This window comes from Protopterus annectens, chromosome 12.part0, assembly GCF_019279795.1.
Source record: "Protopterus annectens isolate FY-2018-M chromosome 12.part0, PAN1.0, whole genome shotgun sequence".
Taxonomy (NCBI): Eukaryota; Metazoa; Chordata; order Ceratodontiformes; family Protopteridae; genus Protopterus; species Protopterus annectens.
The window spans coordinates 14,859,625-14,872,040 of NC_056746.1; the positions used below are offsets into that span (position 1 = coordinate 14,859,625).

The window sequence follows — 12,416 nt, forward strand, 5'->3', positions numbered from 1 at the left end:
GTGGCGACTGCAACTGTGGTACCACTTCACAAAGGCGGTGCCTCCACCGACCCTGGAAATTACCGGCCATTAGCTTGACAAGCCTTATCTGCAAAGCCATGGAGAGGATCATAATGGACCTCATAAATAAAGACACAGGGAATTTGCAGACTTTGGATCCAACCCAGTTTGGCTTTGTCAAAGGCAGATCATGCCTTTTAAACTTGGTTGACTTTTTCGAAACAGTCACCAAAGCCATTGATGAGGGAAAGGCAGTCCATACAGCCTACCTCGATCTGGCTAAGGCCTTCAATACAATACCCCACTCGGGTATCATTGAAAAACTCATCAGTTTAAATGTCAACCCATACATCACAAGATGGGTTGCAAACTGGCTGAGTGACAGAACCCACAGGGTCAGAGTTGCTGGCGCCATGTCAGACTCAAAGCCTGTCACAAGTGGTGTCCCACAGGGCTCAGTCCTGGGCCCACTCTTGTTTGGCATCTACTTTTCCGAAGTACAAGAAAACACAGGAGGGTTATGACTGACAAAGTTTGCAGATGACTGCAAACTGGGCCATAGTAGAAAACACATCTGACACAGATATCCTTCAGAAGGGTCTCACAGAAGCGGATAACTGGTGCCAGAGCCACGCCTAAAGTTAAATGCCAAAAAATGCATAGTCATACCCTTTGGGAAAAACAAGGTTACCCCTAGCTACCAAATAGGTGGCAATCCACTGAGCACAGAAGAAGTTATCAGGGACCTGGGGACCCAGGTTGATAGTAGTCTGTCATTCGACACCCATGTAGCTAAAGTAGTTAGGAAGACCTTCTACATTGCCCACCTTATCATGAAGGGATTCTCATCTAGATCAAGGGAGGTCATAGTCTCCCTTTACTCATCACTCATCAGACCAATGATTGAGTACAATGCCCCATTCGAATGTATCTGACCCGACACTTGCAGCAGCTGGAGAGGCCACAAAAGTTCCTCACCAAAAGGATAAAGGGTCTCAAAATCTGTCCTATGCTGCCCAACTGAAAGAACTCCAGCTCTATTCAGTCGCCACCGCTTGCTCAGAGGTGACCTTTGCCTAACATACAAGGCTATGTCAAACCCAGATTTGATGAATATGCTTCACCTCAAAAAATCTAGATCCATCAGAGCCACAAGGGCGGGAGACTTAAACCTTGACACGGCTATTAATAGGACGTGCTGGAGGGATAGATTCATCACCCAAAGACTCCCTATGCTGTGGAACAAAATCCCGGTAGATGTGAGGCAGAGCACCTCGCTGGCCTTGTTCAAGAGAAATCTTGACCAATGGATGGGAGATCGCAGATATACCCCAGGGATTACCTCAGTGTCACTGCTCGACAGAGGCACAGCAAAATAATGGGTATAGTTCCCCATACTAAAGGGGTGGCGTAAGCCACAAAACGATGGGCTAGGCTTGTAAATGCCCTCGGGCAGATAGCCTAGTATGAACCTATGAACCTATATATATATGTATATTGTATGTATGCATATATGTGTATATATATATATATATATATATATATGTATATATATATATATATATATATATATATATATGTGTATGTATATATATATGTGTATGTATATATATATATATATATATATATATATATATATATATATATATATACACACACACACACACACACACACACACACACACACTATTGATGTGTAAATTAGTGTAGGAGTCATGCTTACTGGATAGTATAACTTGCAGGTTAGTAATGATGCAAGCTTAAAGCAGTCTTGATATTCCATTAGAGAGGAAAAGAGGGGGTGCACCCACATATTAATGATAGCAACTGTCTGTGAATCTGTGGACATTTCAGTGCTTGTCCGGCCATGCTGCCCGGCTCTAGGCTGTTGGGTGATCCCCCCTCTCTTTTCTAATGTGTAGGTCAGCAGCAGCAGATAAAGACCATCAGTACCCTCCTCATTCCACCATCCTACAGCAGTAAGCTGCCATTGTACTTGGGGGGGGGGGGACTACCCCCCACCAGCTTCCACCCATTCAATCTACTTCTCCCACCTACTGTAAACCAGCCCAGCCTTGCTTCTGCTTCTATGATATTAACCACTAACCTTCTTCACTCGTCACCTTTGTTCCTTCTTCTTCCCCAGTCATGAACATTTAAACCCTCCACTCAGTAAATCAGCATGCTGATTCCAGTAGTTCAGGTACTCATTACCTGACCTTTCCAACGCAGTCTACGGAAGGTTAGTTGGGGACTTTTTGAGCTGATGTGGAATAGGGACAGACAAAGCATTGTTTAGCTTTACCTTCAAGCCAGTCCTTATTGAAGATATCAGTGTAAGGCTTTGTGGGGGGTCCACAGCTGCCTATGCTGTCTGGCAACCATTAAACAGAATGGCAAAATGGCACTGACACATAAAGGAACCCACAGTGATTATACTTTAGAACTGCAGTTATCAGGATGCAGTATAAATGAAAAGATTAGATTATTGGCTGTAGGTAACAGTCCTTTTCTTTAGAATGGGAGCATATCATGGGTAAGTATGTTTGAGCTGTGCTTATGAAGGAGGTCATCCATTCCAGTCCATTCTGTGCTGCCAGGGACCATTATTGGCTGTACTTGTCAAACATTTTCTTAGTTGCTGTAAACAGTAATTAAGCAAAATGTAGTGTTTATTGCTTTTTCTCATATATATTTATTTGTCATGATTCTAAAGCAGCATGAAATTCTGATGGCTTGATGTTTGGTGTTTAGAAACAAGCTTCAGTGGTGGCAGAGAACAGCGTTATCTGCAGTTACATGCACTTCATGGAGAAAGGAGAGAAGAGCTGGCACAAGGCCTGGTGTGTGGTTCCTGAAAATGAGCCTCTGGTGCTATACATCTATGGAGCTCCCCAGGTACGAGACATATACTGTTCACGTAGAGTATTCCTGTCTTACATTTAGAAAATGGGGTGTATTGTTTGGTAAATCTGCTTGAACAGCAAACTCACATTCATAATGACTTTGCCTGAAGTAATTTCATAACCATAAAAGGCCCTGCTGTAGAAAACTAAGTAAATAAAGGAATATTCCATTTACAGTAGTGTGTAGAGATTTGTTAGATTTTAAACCGGTGCAGAGCAGCCAGTTTATATTTACAGTGATGTTGAATCTCACCAGCATGTCATCTTTGGTTCCAGAGTTGCTCAGCTTTGCCCAAGTCGCACTTTTCGCACCCTAAGAGTATATATGAATTGAGATGGTCATAGCAGTGCTGCAAGAAACATAAACTATCTCTTGTAAATAATCCCTTCTTGGGGCTGCCAACTTGTAGCTCAGTTATGTGTTCTCAGGCATGAATAAAATGACAGTGTAAAAGCAAATTCTGGAAGATAAATCAGTTTTTATACCAGCACTAAGAAAATTAGAAATGGCCTACATATAAATAAGCACAAAAGCAGGGTAAACTGACTTCTTTTTATTAGCATAAGACAGAACAAAACCCTTCTATTTTTGTTCTGTTACAGAAAAACAGACCAGCGCTTCCCTGCTTCTTTGTTTTTATGGAGGAGAGGTTCATGCCACAGCCTTCCCATTTGTTTACCATCAGGATAAAGCAGAACAATATAAACAGGTCTTGCAAGTACCAGGGGTGTGGGGTGAGTGGCAGTATTGAAACCTGCAGGTTTTGTTGCTTTGGTGTCTTCTTGCTAGTGTATTAGAATAGAAAATCTAAGCCGAGCCAATCCCCTGTGTGTACTACCTTAGGAGGGCAGAGTCCATCTTACCTTGTATACTGCCCTAGTGAAATTGAGCAAGTTTTCCCATTATGTAGTACAGAACCTTTCAATTCATTGTAAGTTGAACTCCAGTTTCTCTCATTAAGGTGCAACCCTTTTGTCTTATTGTAGTTCTAACTTATACATAGTTTATAATAAAGTTGGGGTGTGGTGCCAAAACTCTCATGTTTGTGGTTTTGGGGGCAAAGCTACCCAAACATTGAGTGTCTTGTAAAGGAACTCTTGATTTTTACTATATTCATCTAGTCCTCTTCGACTTGTACAAGTTATGATGACTTGTACTGAATACTATGTCAGTAAGATTGATGACTGTGCCAGACCCTCCCAGTTGCATGGTAGTACATAACTTTATGCAAAAGCTACTGAGCTGTGTATACATGACTTATACAGGGTCTTACCACTTGTTCGTCAACACTGCAGACTAGTGCAGGACATTTTACTTTTATAGTTGTGTAAAACCGTCAGGGGCGGCCACGGTGGTGCAGTGGTTAGCATTGCCGCCTCACAGCAAGAGGTTCTCCGGTTCGATCCCCGGCTGGGGTGCCTTCTGTGCGGAGTCTGCATGTCCTCCCTGTGGTCGCGTGGGTTTCCTCCGGGTGCTCCGGTTTCCTCCCACATCCCAAAGACATGCTTCAGGTGGATTGGACACTCTAAATTGGCCCTAGGTGTGTGTGTGAGTGTGCCTTCTGTGGAAGGTTGGGCGCCGGGCTGGCAACTCGACACCGTAAAACTCCACTGCCAATCAATGTGCGGACAAAGTGACCCACTGTGGTGACCCCTAACCGGGAAAAGCCGAAAGAAGAAGAAGAAGAAGTTGTGTAAAACCGTCAGAGATTGTACACTCTTTCCTTCCTGTACTGCTGGCATCTGGGTCTTTGCTTGGCACAAGTTGACCCATTCATTGTTTTTTTTTTTTTTTTTTGTACAAAAAAGGGGTTATGCAATGCTTCATGTTAACTCGTAAGTCCATGTATTACCTTGTTTTCCATGAGATAAAGACTTTTTTTTTAATAATTGTGATTTTCATCCATGCCTGCTAACCTTCAAGTTTCCACCGACTGAATTTAAGCCTGTTTATTTCCGTATATTAGGTATCCCCAGCATGAAGGTGAGAGCTGTCTGGAGGAGCTGATATTAAGGCAGTCACAAAGTCCTTTATGCCCTCACCAGCATCTATGCACTGAAAGTGTTTGTTATGGCCTTAACCCTACCCCCTGTTGACTGACATGAGCAACTGCTTTACTGCAGGGTATCATATACCTTCCTTCATATCTGTGCATGCTTGTACAAACAGACACAGGCACACACATGCAAATATGTGCTACCATGACTGTCATTGGACTGCCAAGCCCACATCTCCTTAGTCCATGGCCATTGGTATTGTGTAAGCCTGCTTTTGTACAGGGACAGTCTGACACCTGAGAACCACATCTCTCCCCCAGGTTAAACAATTGAGCATAAGTAATTCGCTTCCACCCTGTCTTGCCCAGCTGTTCCAGTACCCAAGCCTCTGGTTGTCAGTGTTATAATCAGGGCTTTATTCCAATGTGCCATAGAGACAGATAGTTTAGGTCATCAAAATGTGATTCCTTCTTCCCCCTCAGTGTGCAAGGGTCGCATCATACTGCTGGCAGAGAGCAAGTCTTTTTTTTTTTCCTGACATGGTATCCTGTCACAGAGCACATGTAGTGATCAGATGGGTGTGGGTAGCTTAAGGTGTCTCCATTCCTGTGATTTTGAGAACTGATCAAAGATTCACTAGGTTCCTCTGGGAAGGGTTATTTTCACAGAGCAAACACTTCTGCACCTCTCCAAGAACAAAGAACGGGTCTGCAGTAACTTGATCTTTGATAACCAAGCTGGCTGGTTGCCATCTGGGCTGTTAGCAATAAGTGGGACACTGCAATAAAGACAGATGTTTGCACCACAGAGTTGTTCATAAAGTGTACATTTTTGTTCCGGTCTGCTTTGAAAGGAGTAGGCCTCTTTGTTCTCCCACAGTGAAACAGGATAACATTTTCTGTCTTTTTTCTTATCTACTACCTGAAAAATGAGACTGCACATTCTTTTTTCACTTGTGTAGTAGACTAGTGAATTAGCCAGAAATGTTTCTTTTTGCTACCAGTCTGCTGAGCAGGACAGCAGTCCGTTATCCATGTAAGATCAGAATAAACCAATATAAGGTGTTTTGTTCATGTATTAAAATAGTAAGAACAAATCTAAACAGGACTTGGGCTTCTGAAAAAACTTCTGTAAGACTGCAAGACATTTTTACATTAACATCAGATAGTTTACACAATCTGTTTCTGTTACAGGGTTGCACAACAGTCTGCCATGACAATGCATGCCCTTTTCTGTTTTGTAACATGCGGCATTCTATTTGGACTTATGTAGTTGTACTGCTCCAGCTTCTTTTTTCAGACAAGTCTTGAGATTCCTCAGCTGTTTGCCATAATCTCGGTGTCCATATGGTTTACTAAGCCTAAGTTCTCTTTCTATACATAGGCTAACTCATACATGCATGTGTTCATTTTATGAAGGAGGTTCCAGAGCCACTCATGCCTCTCCTCTTCACTGACTTTGAAGAGAGTACTGGTGCCTCTTTCTTCAGAACTCGTTGATAAGTTACAACCTGGATCACTATATCATTTGACCAGTGTTGTATTGCTGTTTAGATTGTCTTACTTTTCAGAATGATGCTAGGAATTCAGGATGTGTGACAGAAGAGAGACCATAGGAGTCAGGATGTGTGACAAAAGAGTGACCGGCATGTGTGACAATGACCATAGGAGTCTCAGGGTCTGTAGCAGTAGATTGACACTAGGAGTAGGGATGTGTGACAGAACAGTGACTGTAGGAGTCAGGATGTGTGACAGAGAGTGACTGTAGGAGTCGGGATGTATGACAGAAGAGTGACTGAAGGAGTCTGGATGTGTGACAGAAGAGTGACTGCAGAAGTTGGGATGTGTGACAGAAGAGTGACTGTAGGAATCAGGATGTGTGACAGTGACTATAGGAGTCCAGGATGTGTGACAGAAGAGTGACTGTAGGAATCAGGATGTGTGACAGTGACTATAGGAGTCCAGGATGTGTGACAGAAGAGTGACTGTAGGATTTTGGATGTGTGACAGAAGAGTGACTGTAGGAGTCAGGATGTGTGACAGTGACTGTAGGAGTCGGGATGTGTGAAAGAATGACCATAGCATTAGGGGGATGTATGAAAGAAGAGCGACCATACCAGTAGAGATGTATTACAAGAGTAGTGACTATAGGACTCAGGATCTGTAGCAGTCCAGTGACACTAGGAGTCGAGATTTGACAGAAGAGTGACTGTAGAAGTCAGGATGTGTGCAGACAAGTTAATTGTAGGAGTCAGGATGTGTGACAGAAGAGTGACAATAGGAGTCTTCATACGTGGCAGGTTTCTGTAGTCCCATGAAGATGCGAACTGGGGATAGATAGGACATTAGAAATCTATTAATGTAAGATTGTCACAAGGTAAAAAATAGAAAATCCAGTCATGAAAGACTTTGTTGAATATAAAAAAAAAATTGTAATTGTCATACACAGTACATATTTTGAATGGGGAGGCCGTATCACAGAAAGTTTCCTTTTTTTGCCTGGGAATAAACAGAATAGATCGCCAATTTCATACTGGTGATGTTCTCTGTGGTATGTTTGACTTCATTCCAGATAAATGTCTTCTGAAAAAAAAAAAAGAACATTTTTATATTAAAAGACCTGGGTGAGTAGGCTGGAAATTGCTTTTGAAGCAGGAAAGAAGGGTGGAATCATAGAAAGTAATCACAAAATTATGTCCAGGACTTGCCTTCGTTTATTTTTATTACATTTGTTTTTGACACACTGGCAGAAGAATCCTGTGATATGCATTCAGTGCATGTATACAGAGAGACAGGTTAAACTTTCATTGAATCCTGGAGAATGGTACAGTTAGAAAACAGTATTGGCATGTTTACATTAAAACATTCCACAGTGGCTTTTCAGATAATGACATCTACAGTTTTGAGTATGCACTCACTTGAAATAAAATCTGGATGTGTCATTGTAATAGTGATGTTTGTGAAGGTTAACAAAGGGGTTATAGGAGTAAAATTATTCAAAAGGAATTTAAGCTCAAATCCTCACAAGTCAAATTTTGGAACATTGAAACCTAGGTTAAGCAGAAATGGCAAGAATATGGAGCAGAGTGGCTGCTAGGAACCATGGAGGTATGTATTTGCAAGTAATACAAAGTAAAGGGTCAATGGTGGTTATGAAGGAGTATTTCATATAAAATTACTAATGAAACAGGTTTTCAAGCTTATATTGTGTTTTAGGTACTTGTGGGTGTACTGGAAAACCATGATTTACTCTGCTGTCACTTTGTACATGTTTTATTTTAATGAGCTTCGTAAGTCACAAGTTGAAATTTCGTGTTGCACCAGCTGGTACAGGACTGCTTCAGCAGTCACTTCCAAATGTTGATCCATTAGAAAAAGTTTCTTACTGATGCTGCATGCAATAGTTTGCATGAACTTTTTTAGATGATATTGTGTTGACTTCCTTCTACATGCGTATTAAAAGGACTGTAAGTGGCCTAACATTGAACCCAGCCAACATACACCTTTCATGGATGGAAACTAATTTAGGTCTTTCTGACATCTTATTTCATTTGTTTTTTATTTAATTTATTCATTTTGGGAGAGTTTTACCAGGTGGTCTTAGATGCCCATGCTATCTGCTCAATTTCCCATTTTAACTGTACTGTTCTTTTGTTCAAGACAGAATGTAAATTTAGCCGATTTTCTTTTTCTGATATTTTTCAGGAGGTCAGCATGCCCACTGTACCACCCACTCCCTTTTTTTTTGCTTTCCCATCCATCTACCAATGTAGGACTTATTTTAGTGTTTGGAAAGGCCTTCAAGATTTTCATCAGTCCAGCAAGGAAGAACTTTTCTTCATAAGCATAATCTGCCACACATGCAGTAGTACCAGAGGAGAGTAAACAGATCACCTCACTTGCCTCCACATAATCCACCTCTTTTGCCTGAGGCTTGTCATTTAATGAGGTCAAGCATTGCTACTGCCCATTATGAATGAACTTGGCTGAAATTGCATCCTAGGCAAAGGGCTCTGTGCTGACATCCCACAGTGACTCCCCCCACCCATTTGCCACTATTGTGGCTTTCCCACACCATCCAGATACGTTGTTATTCAGTTTTCATACTGTTTTACTGTTCATTCTTTTGTTCATCCTTTCAAAACTCTTCATCTAGCTGAGATTCCTTTTAACTGAGGAAGAAATAATTGGATAAAGCTGTTGTCTGGGGGCCACTGTGCACCCAGATGCTACTGAATGCATTTTTCAACACCCAAGATGTTCTTTTCTTACAACCTTTTTTCCAAAGATGTTTCTTCCTGCTTTCTTTTAACATACCTTAACTTGCCAAGACTACAGTACAACAACTAACTGTGGAGGGAATAACTGAATTAACTTGGGTTGGGGGCTGTTAGACCTCCTAAGGCATGGGTTCTAGTTGCTCTGATGTGTATTTTGGTGCCTTTTTCCAATTTATGAACCAAAGATGTCCTGAACAAAAAAACATGCCAAAGGAAAGAAATTCAGTTGTATTTTGCCTGCAAGGAATAAATAGTGTCCAAAGCTTAATGTTCAATACAGACGAATTAGTAGCTCCCAGTAAACTGAGAAAAATTTGTATGAGGAAACATAGATCATGTCTAGGAATTGTACATGCCTCCTAAATCCCTCCAAAAAAAGTCACCTTTTGTGTACATTTTTCATGTTAGATTGGGATAAAAATTAAAGAAATGTCCATAACTTTATATTTCAACTTGTTGCTGTCAGAGATGTACACACATCCATATATACAGCATGTCTCCTTAATCCTACTCCACCAAAAGATAGCCACTAGGGTGCATGTCTAAGATTTGATTGTGAAAAAATATGACCACAGTAATGTTTTATAACAGACCCCATACAAGCTATAGTATCCTTTTCAGCACACCACTAAGATTTGAGTGTGAAGAATATTAAAAAAATAATAATAATAATAATAATATTGTCCCAGTCCACACGCAAGCTACATAAACTCTGTGTATATTCCTGAGGTTTTTGAAGTAAAATAAATAACCATACTGTCCAATGATCAGACACCAACTACAGGAGCATTTTGAGCATGGCTGACTTTAGACTAGATTGGTCGGAGATTTAAGATGGGGTCTTTATTAAGTCTATGTTGCAGTCTCTTTATACAGCTGGGGGGGGGCTTCTAGACCTCAGACGTTCTAAAGGACTTTACATTCTGTGATGCATTTTTGTATTTTTGAAAGAGTATTACTAATTTTTGTTATACTTCTACCCAGAACTTATGTGCTCCCTAATGTTGTGTGTATCAGATAAAAATGACTGATATTTTCAAATGCATGTGCGCATGTGGGCACACACACACACACACACACACACACACCTTTAACAAGCCATGTCTGTCGTAAGATGCACTATTTTATGTCGACAAAGTTACCATATTTGTTGTCTGTCGCTGCAGTACTTTAAGCCAAACAGTCATTATTCTGGCTTTGCAGGGCTAATGCACATAAAATACTTAGAAAATTGCTAAATTAACAGGTTTTACATTAGCATATGTTTTCTGAAGACTATGATGTCTGAAACTGAAATGTTTGTCATTGTTTAGTGACTACAATTCTCTATGATTTGCCAGAAATCAATAACCTGAACAGATTAAAAATATGGATGAAAATCAGGTACATTATGCAAAGTCGGGGACAGTTTTCATCATTCTTTACACAAGTACAAGTTGTCTCAACTGCTTGGTTGCTTGCCAGGATGAAAAAAAAAAAATAATAACAACAAGATGTGTACTGTCCACTGCCCATAGTATCTGGTTACCTGCCAGAAATAAAACAAAATCTAACCAACTTCTCCTAAGAGATCTCCACCCAACCACAACATTACCTATTGTTTGTTTCATCTCTGTCATTTCATTCAGTTCAACCTTTACAATTTCTGATGTACTGGTTCAGTCCAAACCTGACATATCCAGTAAAATCAGAATTAATTTTGTAGGTCTTGGGTGGAACTGAGCTGAAAGACTGGAAAGTGTAGCACTTTCCTTATAGGACATGCCATTGCTGCTTTTTTATGAGGGGCATTTTAGCAACTGTTCTCCACCCTCCTCCCTTGGGGGGAGCACAAAATAAATAAAAACATAAGAAAAACACGTCTGGACAACTTTACTCCTAGGCAACTTCTTAGATCACTATGTGTAAGGCTGGCCATGCTCATAGTAACCCCCCCAGGGTATTGCTATTAATAATTATGCCTAGTTCAACTGATATGTCATTACTCAAGCCGAAGTCCTTCAAAATGTCAGAGATTGCCACTCAAAAAGTAACACTTCCAAGGTTGCAAAACACAAAAATATTTTTTTTGTTCCTCCCACACTCCTCAATATGAAGAAGGTTCTGAGATCACTCAAATTCAGAGAAGGGGCTGAGCAACACACTCTCACTTTTCTCAAGAGTCCTTAACAACCATTGCAAGTCACCAGCAACCTTCCACTGACAGCATTCTGAGTGTCAGTCAACTTGCCAACAACAAGCAGTAGGTCTTCCAGCCCCCAGAATGCCTGTGAAAAGCAGGATTTTATTGCAAAGGTAGCACTCCCTGTGTATACCAGGGTTCAGTGTCTATCATACTTTCAGACTCTGGGGTAGCTGTGAGGCTGTATCCATATTTATATTAGAGCGATACTATTATTTCCAGACTGATTCCCTGTGACTTTCAAACAGTAGTTAATATTACTGATATCTCTAAATAAGATAAATTACCACCCCAATCTGCCATGAAAAATTTCTTAATGTGCTATCTGAACTGACCATAAGTCACAGTGCTTCTTTAATGGGGATCTCGGTTATTGAACCACAAATAGGTAGATATACAGCACTAATGGTAAGCACATCCAGCAAATTTGTTTGACCTAATAAATACAGACTTCCTGGAACAAACCTCTTAACCTAAGAAGCATACTAATAGCCTTGTACACCCCATCTGTTACATCATATCTCCAGTCAAGTCCGATAAAGGAGCAGTAGTGTTCTCTGGCAAAGCCACAAGCATTTCCTTTGTGAACACTCTTGTGTTGACGGACTTTAAAACAGCAAGAATCTTAAGACTCCATAATTAGCTTTCTAAATGCAGTACAACCACCACACTCTCATGCAGCCACAGGTACCATCTTTACATTCCATGCTAACACCAAATATTTAAAAGATATTATCTACTGATATAAACAAACTCTCCAATTAAAAAAATGCCAAAACCAAACTGCATGATAGCAAACAATTGGCAAATACCTACAACAAACTGTAATTGTCCAACCTAAATGACTCCATCAAGAAAATCTGTAATGAGCTAAAAATCACCATTTAGGAAGGAACTGACAAACATGAACTGAAAGTAACAGCAGAAGCCAAGGATAATTGAAAATCATTATCTGGAAACTAAGAAACTGCACCCAAGATAATCCACATTGACAATATCCTCTCTTACCTAAAGGATATTGCCAACATACTAGCATAACAATTTAGTGCTA

General features: G+C 40.6%; 1 protein-coding gene across 1 annotated transcript in view; it reads left to right on the forward strand.

Moving 5' to 3' along the window:
• FGD1 (FYVE, RhoGEF and PH domain containing 1) overlaps window positions 1–12,416 on the forward strand; it is an 854,635-nt gene that overhangs the window by 817,972 nt on the left and 24,247 nt on the right. The window contains exon 17 of the mRNA XM_044089056.1: window positions 2,755–2,898. Coding sequence (XP_043944991.1) covers window positions 2,755–2,898 — 144 coding nt within the window. The remainder of the gene's footprint in view (window positions 1–2,754; window positions 2,899–12,416) is intronic.